The sequence below is a fragment of the Jatropha curcas genome, chromosome 2, assembly GCF_041381405.1.
Source record: "Jatropha curcas cultivar XTBG-Jc1 chromosome 2, XTBG_Jcur_1.0, whole genome shotgun sequence".
NCBI lineage: Eukaryota > Viridiplantae > Streptophyta > Magnoliopsida > Malpighiales > Euphorbiaceae > Jatropha > Jatropha curcas.
The window spans coordinates 4,929,007-4,950,599 of record NC_143152.1 but is presented as its reverse complement, the minus strand read 5'-3'; the positions used below and the strand labels follow the sequence as shown (position 1 = coordinate 4,950,599).

The 21,593-nt window shown below is 33.4% G+C and overlaps 3 protein-coding genes across 5 annotated transcripts; 1 reads left to right on the top strand and 2 right to left on the bottom strand.

Moving 5' to 3' along the window:
- LOC105648980 (FAD-linked oxidases family protein) lies at nucleotides 1–11,695 on the bottom strand. The gene is made up of 18 exons (XM_089717669.1): nucleotides 11,252–11,695; nucleotides 10,998–11,091; nucleotides 10,722–10,822; nucleotides 9,589–9,637; nucleotides 8,800–8,892; nucleotides 7,832–7,946; nucleotides 7,493–7,553; nucleotides 6,342–6,378; nucleotides 6,208–6,269; nucleotides 5,890–5,986; nucleotides 5,169–5,243; nucleotides 4,988–5,096; nucleotides 2,783–2,892; nucleotides 2,014–2,076; nucleotides 1,292–1,371; nucleotides 1,048–1,178; nucleotides 844–887; nucleotides 1–353 (listed from the first exon to the last, which is right to left on the bottom strand). The coding sequence occupies exons 1-18, from the start codon at nucleotides 11,512–11,514 to the stop codon at nucleotides 234–236; spliced, it is 1,704 nt and encodes a 567-aa protein (XP_089573795.1). The 5' UTR covers nucleotides 11,515–11,695; the 3' UTR covers nucleotides 1–233.
- Nucleotides 11,696–11,951: 256 nt separating this feature from the next.
- Nucleotides 11,952–16,523, bottom strand: LOC105648979 (SPX (SYG1/Pho81/XPR1) domain-containing protein / zinc finger (C3HC4-type RING finger) protein-like protein). 2 transcript variants are annotated; one of them, XM_089717670.1, is made up of 7 exons: nucleotides 16,167–16,523; nucleotides 15,771–16,067; nucleotides 14,855–15,099; nucleotides 14,509–14,757; nucleotides 14,274–14,411; nucleotides 12,471–12,529; nucleotides 11,952–12,394 (listed from the first exon to the last, which is right to left on the bottom strand). In XM_089717670.1, exons 2-7 carry the CDS (start codon nucleotides 15,982–15,984, stop codon nucleotides 12,289–12,291), a joined length of 1,011 nt encoding a protein of 336 aa, XP_089573796.1. In that variant the 5' UTR covers nucleotides 15,985–16,067; nucleotides 16,167–16,523; the 3' UTR covers nucleotides 11,952–12,288. The 2 variants fall into 2 exon arrangements, with proteins under 2 accessions (XP_089573796.1, XP_012090881.1); XM_012235491.4 differs by having other exon boundaries at nucleotides 15,771–16,523.
- A 1,177-nt stretch (nucleotides 16,524–17,700) lies between these two features.
- On the top strand, nucleotides 17,701–21,073 carry LOC105648978 (Sterile alpha motif (SAM) domain-containing protein). 2 transcript variants are annotated; one of them, XM_089718616.1, is made up of 3 exons: nucleotides 17,701–17,945; nucleotides 19,316–19,362; nucleotides 20,050–21,073. In XM_089718616.1, the coding sequence occupies exon 3, from the start codon at nucleotides 20,061–20,063 to the stop codon at nucleotides 20,814–20,816; it is 756 nt and encodes a 251-aa protein (XP_089574742.1). In that variant the 5' UTR covers nucleotides 17,701–17,945; nucleotides 19,316–19,362; nucleotides 20,050–20,060; the 3' UTR covers nucleotides 20,817–21,073. The 2 variants fall into 2 exon arrangements, with proteins under 2 accessions (XP_089574742.1, XP_012090880.1); XM_012235490.4 differs by lacking the exon at nucleotides 19,316–19,362 and having other exon boundaries at nucleotides 17,706–17,945.
- The last annotated feature ends 520 nt before the right edge of the window (nucleotides 21,074–21,593 follow it).

Genomic DNA, 21,593 nt, shown 5'->3' with positions numbered 1-21,593 from the left:
TGAACCAAAAGATGTTAGGTTGTCTCAGCAAAATGTGAATAATACAAATTCAAGGATGTACTGACCACTAATTTGGCCTGTTATAACCTCATGTATGTCAAATAGATTCCATAAGTAGGGCCCAAACAAGATATTCTAAATGGTACAGATGGGCTTAGGAACCTACCTCAGTAATACAAGCTCTTACAAAGAACTGACAAGGATGTGCCAGCTAGGTGCACCAAAAGGTGCTCTTAAAAGCAAACATGGGGCGGAATGAGTTTTCCTGGGTTCATGATATTGTTTGGATCTAAAGCTGCTTTAATTCTTTTCATTGTCTTCAAGGCCTCCACTCCCAGTTCCTTCTCAAGATACTGAGCATAAATGAATCACACAATACCAATTAATACAGATATAAAAAGAAATCCCCTGAAACATTTATTACGTAACAATGTCCAATGGTTATAATGTAATAATACATAAATGTCCTAGCATAGTTGGCTAAATAAAAGATTTTTGTTGGACACTGGACTTTCTCCCATATTGGATAAAACCAAAGCCAAGAAAGGGCTTATAATGTTAAATTGACTCGAGTCATAAAATGGTTAGGTTCAAATCAATTTCAGCTCAAAATTCATAAATTTCAAGCTTCATATTTCAGGCTAACACTCTATGCTCTCGTGGCCCAAGGATTCAGTGATTGTATATAATTATGTTGATCTCAAGGCATGAAAACATAAGTTCAGAAATAAGCTAGATGAAAGTCTGTTGTCGTTATAGTAAATCTATTAACAAATGAGCAATGGAGTTGCATCAGTTTTTAACAAGATGAAATGTACAAGTTCATGGAAACAAGTAAAATACCTTCATTTTTCCCGTGCCAACACCATGTTCACCAGTACATGTTCCTGCCATGAAAAAAAAAAATGAAAGTGTTTAAGTAAGGAGTAACTTGGTGTTTTTTCTTTTTTCCTCTTTTTGCAGCATCATTGACAAATAGCTTCTTAAGTACTCAAGGAATCATTGTCCAACAAAAGGCAAGCACAATATGCGTCCGGAAGTAGGTACCTTCCATTGACAAAGCAGCATAAACCATTAACTGGTTAAGTCTCTCTGCTTCTTGCCTCTGGTCTTCTTGGTTTGGGTCAAAAAGGATCAAAGTATGAAAGTTTCCATCACCAGCATGAGCAATAACTGTGCTGTTATACAGAGAAGGAATAACATCAAGACATCAGTTCAATGAACTGCATAACTATAAACAAGTTAAACTTGTATATTCTGTAGAAGATATATTTACTCAAAGAATGCATACCAAACCAAAGGTGATGCATCCAGCTCTTGTTTAGAGCTTGATATTAACTCTGCTAGCTTCGATAGAGGAACGCACACATCCTGCATAAAATCAGGTTAGAGAAATGGAACAAGGATAACCTGATGGAGTGTTCATGGAAACTTCATTCTACGAGGAGTATATCATAATTTGTAAACAAGAATCTGTAGTTGTTCTGCAAGCTTTAGAAAGTAATATTTCCTCTATTTTAGAAAGGTACAGACTGCTATTTGTCAAATGAAAAATGTAATTTTTTCCAAAGGAAAAAGAGGTTAAAGTAAAGTGTTAATTAGTAATCAATTAACTAAGTGAAGGAAGGTATGGTTATTTGTGAACATGGCAGATTTCTCTCAATACCATATATATATAAAATATATGTTGAGAAAGAACCAAGAGGAGATTATTAACATGGATGATAAGGAATCGTCCTAAACAACTAAAATGACAGCTACCAACTTAAACATAAGCAGAAGCTAAACAGAAATGCTCTCCAATCAAGTCAAATAACATTCAAAGAGACCACTCTAAAGCCCAAAGCACATGGCCATATAGGAGCCAGAAACACCACCTTATCCCATAACAAACTACAGCACAAATTGATCCTTGAAATACTAACCATTTAAAAAGTTGAAACAGATACATGTTAACAGATAGGATGACTGGGAATTTAAGATGTTTAATTGACATTCTTCATAACAACTCACCGAAATCATTGCCTCACATTTGGGTTCCATTGCAAAACAAGCCCATAGAGCCTCTTTTCTTATCTGCAGTAAACCGAGAAGTTTTATCACAAAGCTTAAATATTACCACTATTTGGATCAAGTCTCTGACTAAGGAAGCTCATCAACAAATCAGTAATTGCATTGGAAGTATTGATAAGACATGAAGAATAGAAACCATCAGGATGGGATTGATGGGCACTGGGATAGGACCTTCAAAAAAGTTTGGCCGCAGAAAATTAATATCCCAGATCTAGGTCTCCTTGTGAGTTTCAAGACTGGATTCATTTTTGTATGAGATACTGGAAACTCACCTGGCATTCAATGGGATGCTGGGTGGAGGTTTTAGGTGACCAGACCCAAAACAAGAACCAATGACTAGACAGATATATGTGTTCTGAGTAAAAGCTAAGCATGCAAATGCATTTTATTTTTTAACAAGTAAATTAATTGAAAAATACACAAGGAAGCATAAGCCAAGTACAGAAGAAGCATGGAACAGATCCACACCGTTTAAGAAAAAGCTGAAGAAAGAACATAAAAGATAAAACTGAAATTTTAAATGCAAAGAACATAACAAAGAAAAAAAGGATGACGCACAAAAGTAGAGATTAGTCCTGCTGTACAGTAGAGCATTTTCTTAAGAGCAAAGCCTCATATCTAATACACATGCAAAGGGAAGTTATCAAATTAAGCACTACCAGCAGCTAATACAAGAATTAACAATAAAAAATAATTCAAGTTGCTCTACCTTCCAAAGTTCTTTTTTAGCTTCAGGCTGCTCTGCGAACACAAAATCTGAGCCATTGTGCTCAGAAACAATCTTCTGAACTATTAGTGTTTGCTCACGTGCATATGCCTCTAATAAACAATAAACAGGAGATAAAAGGAATCACAACAGGTAAAATGAGATGAGAAAGCTAAAAAAATACCTTTGATAAAAGAGAAAAAATGATACGCATTAAGGATGCAGACAAGAACACTTGTAAGGAGATAAAAGGAATCACAACAGGTAAAATGAGAAGAGAAAGCTAAAAGAATCTCTTTAATGAAAGAGAAAAAAATGATACTCATTAAGGATGCACAGAAGGACACTTGTAAAGGCAGAAGGAAATGCAAGAATAAGCAATTTCATTCCTCCCTCAGAAGAATGAATCATTAAGTTCATATAATATAAAAGAGAATACAGTTATTGTCTTATATCTTCCCTTATTATGATAAGCTGGCAATCCTAGTTGTAGTTCTATATGTATCGTAGCATATTTATTTATTACATCATACTCACTCTATTCTTTTCCTAAATCCAGATAGACAGCATACTAACAATCATTATTTTCCTACAAAAAGGAACCTCCGTTGGTAAAGTTGTGTTCCAACCCTCAGGTACTGCAATTCTGCAGAGGGAAGTGAGAATATATTTATGAAATTTCAATGGTTTTGCATGTAATGAGGAAATGAACAAAGGTAATTATTTGGACAGTATGATGCAGACAACAAGAATCTCCGGCAAAACAAGATTAAGAGTTAAAGATATTTAGAATTATGATCTAGACTTAATATAGAGTTTATTTGGGATATGATAGAGTACTTTCTTGTCATTTTAAAGTCTTTTTTTTCACCTTTTTTGTTTGTCTACTCAAATTAAGCAGTTGCTGGTACAGTCAAGTCTTGGGAAACTTCAGTAATTTTCAGCATTTCAGAAACTTGGAATAGCCTGGCAGGGTTTGTAGAAATAGTTTTAAGTTTCTATTTTGGCGTCAAAAGACCTCCTCTAATTTGTCAATTTTTTCACTTTCGGCCAAATTTTTAATTTTATCAGTTGCACCCTGAACTTTATTTTTGATAACATTGTAACCAATTTAGCAAGGACGTTGTAATAATACAATGGAGCCCCCATAAAAACTAACATGGAAAAGAATATATTTCTTTATAATTTCAATAAATATAAGGTGCTAATTTTTTTATATTTAAATTATTATTATTATTATTATTATTATTATTATTATTATTTTGCAATGGTTGGTAAAACAAAAAAAAAAAAATCTTAATTTGAAAATGAAAAAATTCAAGAAAATTAACATTTTGCATTTTAAATAAGTAAGGCAAATACTTTTAAAACTTAAGAAAATTAACATTTTGCATTATTTGCATTTTAAATAAGTAAAAACACATACTTCTTTTTTTTTCCAATTAAGTTTAATAGGTAAAAAATAGCCAACAAGAGTTACGAACGTCAGAATTCATGGCTATAATTAATAAAATTATATCTTTTTTTTTTTTTTTTTGAAAAATTTGACAAAGTTCAGGATTTTTAACCATGATCCATCAACACTAACATATGCCAAGCAAAAAGCGAAGTGATTAAAAATCATCCATCAGAATAATGGATTGAGACAACCAAGAAATAACAAGATGAATTGCATTTCATCCTAAAAGTTTGCTCATAATTACATAGTAGGAGTGAATTTTCTTAAATTTGCAGGCCTACCCTATTTAATTAAGCGAAAAGTTTGATCTTATTAGATAATAAGTTTAGGTTTGTTTTGTTTGCGTGTATTCACCTACACATCTCTAGATATTGATACAAAACATATATCTATCCTCCAAAATACCCAATTTTGACCAGCATAATATAGAAAATATAGTAAAAATTATCAAAATAATCACTGGACCCCCCATCCCGCCCACTCCCCAGCGCCCCCCCAATGAGAAGTCCCTTCAGGCGTACAGTATTTCAAAGGTCATTTTATAAGTACCATATATTTTGACATGCAAAAAGGAATCATATATGTCAATAACTGACATAATTCTTGTGAATAAACCAAAACATCATTGGGCATTCCAATTGTCGGGAAAAGTTATCTGATTTCTAATATGAGCACACAAGAAGACCTATAATGCAATATACCCTGAGTAAAAAAGATATACTTCAGAAGAAAGGGACATCATGGCTCACCTGTGCCTATGAATTCAAACATCAGAGTAGGAACTTCAGGTAAATTCTTCTCATTGGCAATATTTATAGCTCTTATTTGAACCTCATCCAGAAGTTCCACCCTTGATACCTAAAGCAACCAGAAAGGATATAAATAGAATGAATCCTTGAACAAAACTTGCATTTGAAGTCCTACTCCCACCTGTATGCCAGACAGCATAGTGGCAATGGCAACATCTGCTGCATCCTTAATAGTAGGAAAATTACACATTGCAACCTGCATTGTTTTTGTAATGAAGCAAAAAATACGTCAGATTTAAGAATTTACAGTCGACTAGTAATGCTGATTTCGAGAGCATAAATGTTCGACACAACACAAAAATAACCATCATTTAAGAAATGGCTTCGGTAAGATTCTAATGCTCTCTTAAACAGAACTTAATAATATTTTCCAGCAGATATTTGCAATTTTTCATGCCATGAAATGATTAAAGTTCACTAGATACGAGCATTAAGAACCATGAAAACTTTGAGCACTTACTAATAAGAAATAATGTTCCTTTGCTTGTTAATGGCTATCATAAAATGCATGGTTTAATAGTTCATCCAAAGTCAATCATTTTCTTATGTTTTATGAACTCTTCTGCTTATAAGACAAAAACTTAAAAAATAAAATAAAATATTTTAACAACATCCAAGTTCTATACGCACAAGTAACATATGCTCTGCCTCTACAGTCTAGACAGTTATGGACTAGAATCTTATATAATATACATAGAATAGCAAAAACATAACAAAGCAAATTATTACTAAGTTAGAATAATTTGATCATACATTCCCATTTATCCAAAGAAAGCAAACATATAAAATAGCAAATTGTTACTTATTTAAAAAGCTTTCAAGCGAAGAAAGGATCTGGATACCACAGAATGCTGCGGAATTTTCTGAAGTCTTAGAGTGACCTCTGTTATTATGCCAAGGGTTCCTTCACTTCCAATCACCAAGCGAGTCAAATCATACCTAATGCACACAATTTCAACAAGCCCAACAATCTACAAGTATAAGAGAAGAAACAAAATAGTTTCCGATAATTTTCTGGCATTCCTTTCTATGTTTATTTGATCAGGATCAATATTTCACATCATTATAGAGGTTACCTCGAAATTTCATTGGTACCTTTTTGGGAAAGGCCTAGTTACTTTTCACATATTCATTGAAACAAAAAAGAAAAGAGAACACACCCTGCAGCACTCTTTCGAGCACGAGAAGCTGTCTTGACAACATCTCCATTTGCAAGAACCACCTGGAGCAAAAATAGTGTTGAGAGTTGAATGTCATAAATAATGAACCAGACTTAGAAGGAGAATTAGCAAACCTTGAGATTAATGACATTATCTCGCATAGTTCCATACCTACAAGCTAAAAACAGAATTATTAAATCCAATAATTAATATGACCATTTAAACAGTTTCTATGATAGTTCACTTATTTTCTATTGTTGAGAGAATCGTGTAAAAATATCAATACCAAAAGATATGAAAAAGAAAAGAAAAAATAGAAAAAATAGAAAAAATAGAAAAAGAAAAAGATTCATGATCAAAGTAAAAATTAATTGCAACTCAAACAAAACATATGATCCTGACCATCTAAGGCACAGGATCCTAAATTGTCAAGAAGAAATGCATTATTTACTCAAATGAACTACTAGTGAATCTAGTCAAATCAAATGTTTGTTGGGCAAATTGTTTATTGCTGCACAATGTTGTTTAACACATAAAAGTTGAACTAGGACAGCATCACAAGGCATCATAGAGATAACAATATAAGTCCTTATAAAGAGCTTTTGGAATAACAAATCTCTGATTTCTGAGGCAAGAGCACTTGGAATTCATACAAAAGTATTTAAATTGCACAAGGCACAATGACAAGGTATGATTCACGGTTGTGAGCTAAAGGAACATTTTGATGGCAAGCAGCAAATAAAGAATAAGGGACTTAAAGCCAAATGAATTTATAAATTAAAGAAATAAACAGATAAATGTAGCTAACCGAAAATGCAGAAAAAAAAATATATATTTCTGGTGTTTAGTTTAGCCATGAAAACTCTTGTCAAACAGCATTTACTGTCCTCAAACTTTTAAATATTGCAAGAATTCCACCAAGGTATTGCATCGTAAGCTTTCATCACTCTGGTGTAAAAGATCACTCGTTAAAGCAAATTTTCTGAACTTGTTGCTTACATGTATCTCTACTGTCAGTGAGGAAATTTCCTAAAACAAAGAAGACAAATGGGAACCGTATATATAAAATGGCATATGCCCTGAACATGCTAAGGACATATCCAATAAGTTGTTCAACAAAAAACGGGATCAGTATGTCTAAGGAAAATACCAAACTTGTTAAAGAAGATTGCTGAACAAGGATGAGAGGATACTTGTTCTGCTATGGATATTGCCTGCTAAAAGAAATAACTAGCGGTTTGGTACCATCAATAAAAATGAAATGATAACATCTGATGAAGCAGACCTCACAGCTAAAGAACCAGAGCAACGTGTAGCACACATTCCACCAATGGTTGCACCAGGTCCTGCTCATCAACAAAGTTTGAAGAATATGACAATATCAATCACAAAATCAACAAAAGAAAAACCTTCAGACAACATATTAATTATTTTCCCTGCATTCAGGGCAAAAGACAACAAATGATTGCCAAGTTTCACGTTATGAATTTATATGGTATATACACAGCTCGAAAACTTTGGTCAAGAGCTTGAAGCATGTTCAGTTAACTTCCCGATTTAAATGAGCCACATCGCAACACGACAATGAACTTGTTTCATTGAATAAATGGAAAGGTAACTGTACCTGGATCAAGGGGAAAGAATAGACCGTAAGGCTCCAAGTATTCATTAAGCTCCATCCACCCAATTCCAGGCTCAACAACCACATCCATGTCCTCAATATGCAGTGCCTTAACACTCTAAAATTTGATCGAGTAGTGCAACATAAATATCAAAGACATTTATGTTCTTGATGCATTTATAACATGGACATTTTCAGTGATAACATGATTGCATACTGAAAACTTCAAATTTTAGTTTGAGGAAGGGGGAGAACAGGGAAGAAAAGTAACGCAACAGATTGTCCAACTTTTTTGGTGGAATCAAGTGCAGTGTTGACTTTGGATATGTATCATTTCTTTTTCTTTTTTTTTCATGTAAATTAACAAGAAATTGCATTATAGAAAGGGTACGTGACCTCTAGAACAGACATTGCTACCTTTCGTTTAAGTTGGTGGGTCTTATGTATTATTAGAAGAGCATTGATATAGGACAAGTTACACTCTGAAGATATCAAACTCAACAATTGGAGTGAAATAGCAGAAAATTACACTATTAAATGATTAGCCACAAATTTCAATAAATACTCCCTCTGTCCCATTTTGTTTGCATAGTTTGACAAAACACGCATATTAAGAATTTAGTGAACAAAAGTTATTTTGCTCTTCTTTACCCTTAATAACTCATTAAGATACTAAAAGCCCTTCATTCAATGAATAATTATAAAGGTTATTATGTGAAAAATAATTATTTACATGTCTAAATTTATAAACCTTGCAAACATTTTGGACATCCAAAAAAGAAATAACAAGCAAACAAAATAGGATGGAGGGAGTAACTGTTTGATGTGTACCTTCATTGGTGACATGTCAAGTCAATGCAAAAATGCAGGACTGATGAAATTATTGAATCTGTTTGGAGTGAAGTACAAGAAAATATGCATTTCCTAAATAATTAGCCACAAAATATAATAAATAACTGTCTGATATGTACCTTCATTAGTGACATATCAATGCAAACACCACCATGAGGTGATAAGGTGTGTCCCTCAATTGAAGTCGCTCCACCATAAGGTACTATAGGGACCTAATTAGATAAAATTAATCCAGTTAAGTGCTTGCTTACCATGTCAAATATCATTTGTGATCAGTTATGCAAAAAAAAAGTCTTAGTGGCCAAAAAAACCCAAACCTTTCGAAACATACTATTTTCCCAAACCTTTAAAGATTTCTTGCAATGATTACTATTCATTATAATCGAAAATGAACCAAAACTTAGTATACTTGCCATTTTTTCCAATCACCGATCTCCAAACTCAATTCTAGTAATAACTCTTCACCTCCCTTCTCAATTGAAAAAATGATGGTACAATTTTAATCAAATGGTTAGAAATAGCAATAAATTTTTAAATGTTAGGGTAAAATAATCCATTATGAAAAATTCGGGTATCATTGCAATTCTTTGAAAAGGTTTAGGTTTCTTTGGTCATTAGCCCAACAGAAAAGATCATTGCATGTAAGTCTTTTTCACAGTTATTTCTCATTGCATGTAAGTCCCTTCTATTGTTATTTCTCAAATTCCAGATTTCAGAAAAAGATAGTATGGTTACAAAATTAATATACAGCGACAACAAGAACCAAATTTGAAATTTAGATACTCAGCAACATCAATCAAAACAGGAAACCAAATCTTTGATGGAAAAAAATTATAATCAATTAAAAGACAAAAACTTTATCTGTATAGATGACCTTCTACCAATTACAGAGAAGGAAGAGTTCAAACCTTATGCTTGTCACAAGATTTAACAATGTCGGAAACTTCCTCTTCTGACCTGGAGGAGCCAAAACTGACTCAGCGTGCATATATAAGGAAAGCTATATGGTACAAGACATCATTTACTTGATTCGAGATATAACATACAACAAAAGTTTTTATACATTCCTTCATGGCCCTGTTTGGCAAATTAGTTGTTCTAGCAGCTGTGAGCTGTCTTAGTAGTTGTTAATTGTTTTACCAGCATTTCATTGATCATTACGGGAGAAACATTTGATATACTGCTTTCTCAAACTCCAAACACTAGTATAAATGCTATGCCCCTGAATACTATAAATAATCGGGATAGTGTCTTGACCAAGTCAAAATACTAAACCCTACGTGAAAAGTTGTTGCCGAATAGGCCCTATGAGATATTCCACAAGCTTCTTAGTTGTTTTATCCTATGTTCCATACAGCTATTTAGAAATATCCAAGAAATTTATTTAGACTCTCAACTAAACACTACTTCCTAATGTTTAAGAAATGAACCAACTTGAAGTTAGTCCCAGTTAAGAACCCTGTTGCAGATTGTTTGTTAATACTAAATTCAAACAGATAAATTTATTCTCCTATTACATCCTTATGTTTATAAATTCCATACCCATCCTCTTTCAACCACCAGCAATCCCATAGTTACTACAACTGCTACATTCCCCTCTACTTTGATCACCACCATCCATATCACTACACAAACAATAGTACAAGTACCCACCATCGTATACCAACTACTCAAGTCCTGCTCCCATGCCTTCTCCTAACTGGCACACCAACATCAGTTCCTATGATCATATGTGGCAAACTAGTGAGCATTTTGATATTATACACGAGGGGTTAAATCCCAGAACTTCACAATAGTAACTGACTGTACGCTGGCAACTGACTTGAAAAAGAAAATCATACTTTAAACTATAGTTTCAGGTAAACATAAGTGACATAAAAAAATAGCAGTTTAACCATTCTAAAGTGTCCACTTTTGTGTTGACAGGAGAGCACAAGGATCAATAAATTGACAAATATTTCAGTTAATAGTTATTTGAATAAACGAACAAATTAATGATGAAAAACCAAGTAATGATTTCAATGTCAAGAATCAACCTCACCTAGGGTAAACAACAACGTCCGGGATATTTACAGCTTTATGAAAACTGTTTTGTGGCTTTCCATGGAAGTATCTTTCATCATAATCCATTGTCATGTTATCCTGTAACTCCAATAGTGTCATAACCCATCTACAACCCAATAGCTTAGTTACAGCTATCACATTGTTTAACATTCATAAAGAGATAGAAAACAAATGCCGTTTACTCCAACGCCCAAGACTCCTAAAGTTCAATCAATTAAATGTCAATCTGTTCCCTTAAAAAAAAGAGATGTACCTGACAAATTGCCCTTAATTCATCAATAAGCTCTTGAGGCACCTTCTTGTGGGAACCTCTTACCAGAAACTCTGTGCTACTTTTTCCTCCAATGCTGCAACGCCAAATATATTGATAAATAAAAGAAATAACCAGTCACGCCATTAAAAGATTAAGCAGAAGCAATTTATCTACAACTTACAAATCAACAACACTAACAAAATTAGAGCAATAGTCAAAAAATTTTAAAAACAAGGAGAAGAAGAAGAATGGACCGAGAATCGAGATTCGAGGCATCGCAGTAAGAAGGCTCAGATTGGAAATGGAAGGCGAGCGATCCAGCAGTGGCAGCAAGGGTCAGAGGAAGCAGAGAACTTGACCATAACAGGAATGGCTGTTTTGCGGTAGCGGGGTCGATAAGATTTTCAGTGGTGGTTGTGCTTTGGACTCCTACACTGTGGAAAAAGGAGTTGCGGAGATTGGTGCAGGCTCTTTTGGAAGAAGAACGTAAGCGAAAAAGCCAGGAAGCGAATGCCATGTTTTGATTTTTAACCAGTTGGAAATGCAAAGAAGAACAATTATTACCAGTCCAACTTTGCTTCTAAGCTCACGTCTTTATAGGGCTAAGCCTGTAAGGATTAAGATTAATAAATACTGTATAAACCGATTTAATCGAGCCAATTTAGTCCGATTCAATTCATTTCTGACAATAATTTCATTTTCGATTTGATTTTGCTCTTGGAAGTTTACTTGCCTCTCTCCATCTCGGTTCAATTTTGAACCAAGCAGACACATTGCTCACCCCTAATATTAAACAAATTAACTTTGAAAATTAAACAGTTGATTTAATTTATTCTTTTCTATTTACATTAATACTTTGTCTGTATTTGATAAATTCGAATTAATAGAACACGTGAGCTTCGAATGTCAGATGGTTTAAATAAAAATGCTTTTCTTTTGAATTCACAGTAAATATGAAGAAAAGCAAAAGTCAAATTTGAACTCTTGAACTTCAACACACGCATGGCAACAAATGAATCGAGTCGAATAGAATACTACACAGTTTTTTTTGCCCTGAAACTGAATAAGAAAGCACTAATAAAACCACAAGCTATAATCTACCACCGCCAAATTATTAGTTTCTTCTCTAGAATAGCTTGAATTATTAGTTTTCTTTCCCTTCAAACAGCAACTCAGCCAAACTAAACTGTACTATAATTCCAAGCTATCAACAGTACTAGAAAAAGAAATCATTTCTTCACTCAAATACTCCAGAATAAAGAAAAAAAAATTAAGAGAGCCTCGTGATCGATCAATATCCAATCACATATTTCGTCTGTAAATCCCAATAATCCTTGGTTTGTTTTACCATCTCAGCACGTTCCGCAACCCTTCTCTCCTTCCAATACTCTTTGCACCTGAAGGGATTTTTTAATAGTTAGATATGGTGAATTTTCAAACAAAAAGAAGGAAGCAACGGCTGAATATCTTCACCTTTTTTTAAATAGCAGATCTAGTTCCAACATTCGTACTGCATTAGCATACACTCCAGCCTACATTGGACATGAAAAACTTAATCTTAACTAAATTCTATAGTTGAAATGATATAGACAGAAATTTAAACATATCTGTCTTCTTGGATATTTAGTTTTCACTTAATAAGAATAAAATAGCAGAGGATTTCTTTCAAGTTGATTATCAATTAAGATCATTAACCATATAAAACTTACTTCAGAATATATGATAAACTTTAATTAGTTTCCTTTATTATTATTTTTTTTATTATGTCTAAGGAATAAAATAAATTGATCACACATGAAAGTATAACTAGTTCATATTTTTCATAACAGATAAGGTAAAACATCACATCTCCAGAATTCTATGCTGCAACCTCCTAAAATGTTCGTTTCTCAGAAGATTCTATTTCACACAGCAGAGCATCAGTGAAAAGCATTTTACCACACTTGGTCTATTCCCAATACAATAGTGGACGTTGGGGGCTAGGGGGTAAACTCTTCAAAAAAATTTTATTACCTTACCCATAAATGTTTTCCACTTAAGACCCCTAACTTAAAAGAAAGTATTGTGTATCCACTTTTTTTATCACACATATCTTTCTACTTAACTCCAATATTTAGAGCATAATTTAACAATCTAAAAAAATTAGTAATCAATTAGGAAGTTAACTAAGCATAACTGTACATGTGCTTGCGCACTATATACGAGTCATGCATCTGCTATCGACCCAAATGGAAATTTCCAGATATAAATAATGGCTTGGCTGAAACCATCAAAATTTAGAGTGTGGAGATGCCAGTGCCACCACTGACCATTTCCTAGGGCATCAAATATAGTTGTTGCCCCCCATCCAAATACAGAATTATACGATGTATTTTCCAATTATAGTAATTTTTTGCATAACAAAGTAATAAAATAGCTGTGAGCAGTGGCAAAACATTGGATACTGAGGGTGGAGAACTCATGTGGCAGGGTGAGGGACAACAAGCTCAGGTCCCAAATACATGCATGCACACACGCACCACACAAAGAAAATTAATCAGATGACTAATGGATGTCAGATGGAAACTATAGCAAGCCCAAAAGTGAGGAAACGGACTTTTCTGATTATTAAGAAAATTTTCACAAATTCTCTCTACTTAAAAAATTGGACTTTGTTTCGAGAGATGATAGATAGGAACCTTACTGGAAGAACGATCATACTTTTCATGTCACAGTAGGCATATTTAATATCCTTCCAGGATATAGGCAACTAAAATATATTCTCAATACCTCACTTCCAACCACCAGCTTAATATTCTGGAAAGCCAAAAGATTATGTTGGCAACATCATAAGAGACAAGGGAATATACTACTGATAAGCAGCATAGGAAACATTAAGGGATTATTTGTTTTGTCTTATTGAGAGTTTATGGATCTTCAACTTACTCGTTCAGACAACAATGAAATAAGGTTGTTTGTTTGCGCTGAACCAATAAGCTATTTATCTGAATTTAGCAAATCAAATTTTGTCTGAAAAAAAAAGTTTCTTTCTAGAACTGATTCAATAAGCTATATAACTTATTAGATGACAAAATTGCCTCCTACAATTATAGAATGATATCATATACCACTTCTTAATGATTTGCAAATTAGTTTTTGATACTACTTCTTAACCATTCAGCTCAATAACTTATTAATTCAAATTCAATATTAAAAAATTCAGTACGAACAAATGTGTGCATATGCATGTGTGCATGAGAGAGAGAGAGAGTCAATACACATTAATGATATACTAACCTCTCTACAGACTGGGCACTTTGCATCAGGAGTTGCAGCTTCAAGGCCTTCAAATATCAGTACAGAAGCAGCTGAGCAAGCACAAGATTTGCAAAACAGATGCCCACAGCTCAAGGCATATGGATTAAAAACTGTCTCCTGAAAGATAGTGAATAAAAAAAATAAGAAAAAGGAAAATGAATGTACAAAATGTTATATTTTCTTTCCTCAGAATGTACCACAGATGATATCTTACCAAGCAAATAGCACAAGTTAGGCTATATTCTAGCTTTGCTGAATTCGGAAGCATCAGTGTTATGACAGGTTCTGTAGAATTAAGATCACATGAAAAATGACCACAAAATTCATTGAAATCTCCACCATCTAATCCATTAAAATTCAAATAAAAGGCTCCCAACTCTATTAGCCAAGGTGAATGCAAAAGCTCTATGTGCTCCGCCTGCATCTTGGATTTGAAATTCTTGCCATTGACAGAGCTATGTATCTACATTGATGAACAGAAAAATTCTCAACATTTTTCTTCTAATATAAGATAATGTGATGCGCCAAAAGAAATAGAAATGGACTACATCAATGCATACTTTATCATATTTCTTTAGGATTTTACGTATTGCAGTTGCATTCATTGTAATGTATTCAATCAACATCCGCCCTTCTTCTACCATCGCTTGCTGATCATTTTTGAAGCACTGACGCACCCGCAACACATATCTTTGCATTCCTCTAGCAACATGAAGATGGAGGAGATCTCTAACCCTAGAACTAAAGCATCCAGCTACGTCCGAAGCTTCTCTCATCAATTCAGTAAAGAACAATTGATCGCACACTACAAATTTCAGGGAGCTTCATTATTATGATCAATACCAGAGTGAACAAGTTATCTATAATTAGTAAGATCAACACTATCATCATGTAACGTTGCAATTATGAATCTTTTAAGAGAGAAAATGACATATATGCAATGAAATGAGAGATTCAGAAAGGACTAGTGAAAATCAAACTATAGTTCAACTTGCAACTGTAGCCATTTCTCTGAAAATATGTACCATGAATAGCCCAAAAACTGTGGTGGTTAATATTGATGATAATAAGTTCAAAACTCCCTGTTTGATATAAATAAATTTGAAATATAGAGTTCAATTCCAAAAAATTGAATTTATTGAGTGAAATTAATATTTTCATTCATACTAACAAGAAAACATAAAATTTCAGACAATTCCACAAAATTTATTGGAAATTTCGACCAGGACTAATTGCCCATTCAGATAGGAGTAATGAATATGGACTTAATTTCTTCAATTAAAGAAAAATTGAAATGCATATTTATTTCAAATAAAATGCAAAATTCAAATAGTCATCAGTTTGAAAATATTGTCTAGTCATATGGACCATAAAACTAATTACCAAACTCCACAAATTACAGAAAAATCCAAATATAAAGAAATCGATGGTCAAATATCTATATATAACTTCTTTTAAACAAAAAGGGAAACTTACATGGGCAAGATTGACATTGGCAAAATTGAGACAAAGAAGAATTCCCCTTATCTTCCTGATCTTGTTCAATTCTACAGTAATTTTGCAATGCTTGACCAGTTCTACAACTCTTTAGTACTTTCTTAAGTCTCTTATACTCAACATGAGAGTATTTATCCAAAAGCCTCTCTTGATCTCCATGTAAATACTCCATAAATGTCTCACCAAACTTCATCTTCTAAGAAATTTCAGCAAAAACACCCCACAAAAAAAAAAAAAAAAAAAAAAAAAAAAAAAAAAAAGAAAACTAACGAGCTTCTAAAACATAAAAAACGCAACAACCCCAATAAAAAACGAACACTGAGTATTAGATTAAGCAATGATCAGTAAAACAGTCAAACGAAAAGGGGCACTTACCCAGTTGTTGTTATTTTATTGGTTGAATATTTAGCAACAAAAAAGATGCTTGAAATCTGGAAAAGGACTTTGAAAGGGCAAGTTTAGTGTATGATAAAATTACTCTAAGAAAGAAGATTTATTACAGATACGGGAATTATTGGTCAGGAGAAACCGCGAAAGTTCGCAAGAAAGCCTTTCGTTCGTTGTGTTAGTTTAAACCACAAAGAGCTGGCCGCGCTTTTCTCGGGATTTACAACAAAATGCAGGGTGGAATGCAGGAATGAACGAGTGATGGGCTTTGGTGTTAGATATGGCCTGCATGTGCTTTACGTGTACAAGTTTTAAGCTTCGGCTTTGACAAATACCAGCTTTTTTTATACGACTGACTGGACTGTTTGGTTTAGCTCTTTAAGATAGTTCGCTGTTAATAATTGTTGGCTTTTTTTTTTTTTTTTCTTTTATTCATTGAGATGCGCACGATAGATTGAAATAGAATATCGCTTTAATAATTTCTAAAACCAAAAAAAAAAAAAAAAAAACCATCGTTTAAGAGATTTGTTGAGTGGGATAATGGAGTAGTATTTGATCATAATCGGGTTGAGAAATTGCATCTTAGGTCAAAGCTTAATGGGTAGTTGGTTGGAAGGGGATCAATCATTGATCAGACGAATGGCTGATATGATGATTATCAATCGCTTTTGACCCTCAATAACCCATTGGATGCCTCATCAACATTTCAACGTAGTTATGATTCAAAAGATTAGAGTGGCTTGGTGGAGTCCAAACAAAAATATTTTATCAACTAAAACTATTGCAATTTGATTAATAAGGAAAAAATCCCCACCCTTAATTATTTTATTATGTTATTTGGATTAAATAGATGAAATTTAGGAAAAATAATAAATTAATTTCTCAATTATAGTCAAATTAATATGTAATGACCTATATTTTTAAAAACTAACTATGAAGTCTCTAAATTATGATTTTATTAACACTGTATTTCTTTTATTCAAAATAAATGAACCAAAATGTTAATAGAAATTATAAAGGAACGATCAAAATGTCAACGTGAGTTAGAAATTAGAGACTTTGAATATGATAATTAGGATAAACAATGTGTCTAGGCTTCTACCAAATAGCACGGATGAGTTTGAAGTCATGAAAAGGCCATATCCTTTTATTATAGATTTAGGAGAGAAAGATTGTGTAGAGGAAAATTGATGGCTTGCCTTATAAACATTTTGTCGTGTCTATTGTATATAAGAGAAAAAAAAAAAGATGGGATTACTATCATAAATATTTCACAATAAAAAAAATATAAAGTCAATCGTGTGATCTAATTGGTTTTTCTATTTTTCACAAAAAATATAGAAAAAAGGAGAATTATCCTTTACTGTATAGTCTATAATATTATTTTGATTCATTAAACCTCTCATATATTTTAATTGAGAACTCCAAAATAGAGAAACGAGGTGATGTATTTGACAATATTTTAGGGACTACATAATATTTTCCCTCCGATGAAATTAACCTCCGGAATGTGTCAATAATTTTCTCAAACAATAGGTATAAAGTAATAATTTTATAAAATCTCAGTGACTCTTGATTGTTTTTTGCCGGTCCAACCCACTAGTTGAACCATTTAATCTGACCGGCAACGTTTCGTCAGCTCTCTCAACCGCTCTTTCTTGTTCTTCTTCCTTTTGCTCCACCTGAAAACTCCACTGCAGATCCAAAGCCTCAATCTTTCACTTTGTAACTGCGATTTCACTACTCGGCATCGAACCTCCAAGTTTGGTAATTTCTTCTGTTTTCTTCTATTAAATACGATTATAATATGTTAATTTTTCTTTTTAATCTCTAGATCATGGCCTTCTAATCTTTTTGTTTCGATCAGTTGTTTTATATGATATGGATTCATTGGTATACTTAACATCTATTACCTAATAATACCCATATAATTAAGATAATAACTTTACTTTGATCTTTGTGATTTGAGCTTCTTTAGTCAACCATTTAAATTTGGAAATTTAAGAAGCTGAGTTTTAATTTGATGGAATCTTTGTTTGCATAAAATTCAATTACTCATGATATATCGATTAGAAGGTGAAAGAATGATGTATTATGAGTAAATGGATTCTAAGTTTTTGGAAAATGCTGCTTTCCTTGTCCAGTTAAATGATAGTTATTAGTAAAAGGGGGAAAAAACTGTTAGTTGCATGATATATATAGTGAGTAAATAAATAATGTGACTGCATTTATCTGCTGCTTTCTCATTCTAATCCAGGTATTACTCTTTTTTAATAAAATCTGTTAAATCATATCACCTTACAGCTAAATATTTTACCTCATTGAAGTAGAGACTGTTTCATGGATTATTAGATCGAAAACTGCATTCGATTTGAGTGCTTGAATTCGATTTATCTAGCATATTTTGCAAAGAATGAGTTTATTCTTTTATGTATAACCTCCAACCAAATCAAACTGCCCTTTTGACAATCATAAAGCTTGCGAGCACTGTACCTAGCCATTTTTCACCATTAAGATGTGACAACATCATTGTGTAAGGTGCTTCTTGTTGCTTTGAAATTGTGAGTGCACTTTTTATTCCTTTTTGCATGCACGATTGGATAACATTCAAGGTAAATTTGTATCTGGTTGACCACAGTGATTTTTACCTTTCTGATTGATAAGTTGCTCCTTGGTGGTATTTGTCTTTAGCCCTTTGTGTATTGAGGGTGCCCATTGCATAAAATTTTTCATGGACTCTCGGGAAGGGAAGGGTTGGATTTATTATAGCATTTTTCTTGCACTGTAAGGAGGCTATTTTTGTAGTTTAATCCTGTAACCTCCAAGTTAAAAAGAAGCCATTCGACCTTTGTGGAACACTTGACTGACTTTATTAAATTAGAAAATGAAGCAATATGAAATTAAAACAATATAATTACTTTTATTTTGGGGATCTTATTAAAGCCTTTTATGCTAAAATAGTATTTAATGGGTAAATTAGGAATGGGAAAGTTCTCTTCTTAATAGTTCGAAAGTTACTGATGAATCAAATTGTTGGTGCACATGAGAAGATTTTATAAACACCTACCCTTTGTGATTCCAAGAGCACTAGCACCAGATGATTCAGTTTTCACAACTGTATTCTTGGTGATCTGCAGATTCTTCTTAATTGACTTTCCATTCTTGCTACACTCCAAATGCTAAGGTGATATCCATTTTCAGCTATCCTATGTCATGATTTTTAGCATTGTGTCCTTTTGGTTTTAATACCAGGTGGAAAAAAAAAAAAAAAAAAAAAAAAAAAGAAAACAACTGCAGCTCAACAATTCGAAGAGAGGGCATATTGTCAGTTTCATGCTTTGAGTGAGGAGCTGAATATCTGATTAGACCATTCTTAACCTAATCATGTTTTATGAACTAAATTTCAGTGCATTTTGTGTCCACTGTCATGGTGACAGTGTTTGGTCGGTTGGGATGTCTTACATTGTTGTAAGTGACAGGATGTTCATTGGAAGGTTGTGCTCTTAGCAATTTAGGTTTTCCAAGTATAGAAGTTCATGTTGGTCTGTCCAGGTTCATTATGAAGTATCTGCAGTTTTACATTGTTGTATCCTATCAAAGTTTGCAATCGGTACATTGGCAGTTGAGAGGAATTGTGGTTTTCATATAGGCTCTATTTCATGCTTAGAAAATATATACGTTGAAGACATTAGGCAATACTGTTATCCTTGCAGTACAAAAGCGTAGGCATGTGAATGATAAGTGTTTAGCATTAAACACTGATTATTTATTTGATTTTACTATGTTGGAACAAAATATTCTACAAATACTTTTACTTTCCAGTATTACCAGTACTTTTTATCTGCTTTCTACTTAATATAATCTCTGGCAGGTCTACAACTAATGGGAAAACCAAAACAAAAAAAGCTGGTAGAGAAACCTACGAGCCAGGATGTCTCTTTGAGTGACACAGATTTGGATGGAGGAGATAGTTGGGTCATAGTTAAGAAGCAGAGGGTCACCATTCTGATACCTGTGCTGCCTCATTCCAGAAAATCAACAATGCCAAAGCCAGGACCAAGTAAGCTGGAAAGCACGACCATTAAAGCTGTAAATAATAGGTCAACAGTGCCAATTGAGACTTCTAATAGGATACCTTCAGCAGATGAACAAGAAATGGGGACATATGCGGCTCCTAATAGAAGTATTGAAACATCTGTGCAAATACCTTCACATCATATTTTGGCTTTAGATAAGCTACCAAGAGTAAATGCAGAAATAGTATCCAAAAATCCAAAAAGAGTTCGTACTTCAAAGTCTCATAACATGCTTCAAGTATCAAACATATCAAAATCAATCAAGCAGCCAAGACTACTGCACGGGCAAGGGCACTTCCTTGATGGAAGCGCGCTGCTAAATCAGAGGCTAAGGGCATCACTGCTTGAAAAGAAGCTTCAAAAAGCAGGTGGGTTGAGCAGGTGGCTAGCGTCGATTGGTCTGGAGCAATTTGTGAAGATTTTTCAGGGTAGGAGTGTGGGTAAGTTTCAGTTGGTTAATCTAACTATGAAGAAGCTGAAGGATATGGGTGCAGATGCAGTAGGTCCACGGAGAAAGCTGATGCATGCCATTGACTGTATTTGCCAGCCGTACTGTTTTTGAGGCTTGCTAAATGTTGCCAGAAGCTCAGCAGCATCTGGCAAGATAGGCAGGAAGCATCGAATGTCGATGCTTGTAGTTGCATATATGCGTTGTTGTTGTTAATGCTTCTAGTTGTACTTCATAGTTGGAGTTGTATTTATGGGAGGTAGTTATAGGTGAGTGAAAAATCACATTTATTTGAGTATTTGCCTTTCTGTAACATATCATATTTGTAGTCAGGGCAATTCATCAAAAGAGCACAACTTCAGTTCTCTGCATCTTTTAATTCGATAGAGTTAAAAAGATGAAATCCCTATTCAAGGTTAATCCTCACTGAGAAGATGACATGAAAGGGTTGTTAGAGATGAAATTATTTTTTAAGGCCAAGCAAGGATTCATTTTTTTCTCATGCATATATCAAGATAAAATTAATATTTTTATTCATTATGTTATATTAATAAAATAAAATAGAAAATAAAGTATAATTATTCATGTTAGCCAAATCAGCATGACCCAAACCCAAAAATAAGATAAATGGGCCTACTCCAGCTCATACGACCAAATGATGATCTTTATGCTGCAATAGAAAATTAATGGTGATCTTTAAGTTTAAAATTAATTAAGAAAGTTTGCAATAGAAAATAGGATCAAATGAAACCGGACCAGCAATCGATTCATAAGGTAATCGGTCAAATTTGATTTTTTCAAACACTGGTAATTGGCAATGCTCCAAATTTCTGAAAACTATATCGTCAGAATAAGTAAGGAGACCGCTCTTTTTAACCAGCACGCGCATTA

Excerpts from the sequence above, each read along its gene's own strand:
- LOC105648980 (XM_089717669.1), bottom strand. The coding sequence starts at position 11,514 with ATGGCATTCGCTTCCTGGCTTTTTCGCTTACGTTCTTCTTCCAAAAGA. Across the intron at positions 7,554-7,831 it reads ATTCTTTCCCCTTGATCCAG|GACCTGGTGCAACCATTGGT; the intron begins GTACAGTTACCT and ends GTTGATGAGCAG. Across the intron at positions 6,270-6,341 it reads ATAATGTCATTAATCTCAAG|GTGGTTCTTGCAAATGGAGA; the intron begins GTTTGCTAATTC and ends TTTTTGCTCCAG.
- LOC105648979 (XM_012235491.4), bottom strand. The coding sequence starts at position 15,984 with ATGAAGTTTGGTGAGACATTTATGGAGTATTTACATGGAGATCAAGAG. Across the intron at positions 15,100-15,770 it reads CCAATGTCAATCTTGCCCAT|TGTGCGATCAATTGTTCTTT; the intron begins GTAAGTTTCCCT and ends TGAAATTTGTAG. Across the intron at positions 14,758-14,854 it reads TCCTAAAGAAATATGATAAA|ATACATAGCTCTGTCAATGG; the intron begins GTATGCATTGAT and ends TCATCAATGTAG.
- LOC105648978 (XM_089718616.1), top strand. The coding sequence starts at position 20,061 with ATGGGAAAACCAAAACAAAAAAAGCTGGTAGAGAAACCTACGAGCCAG.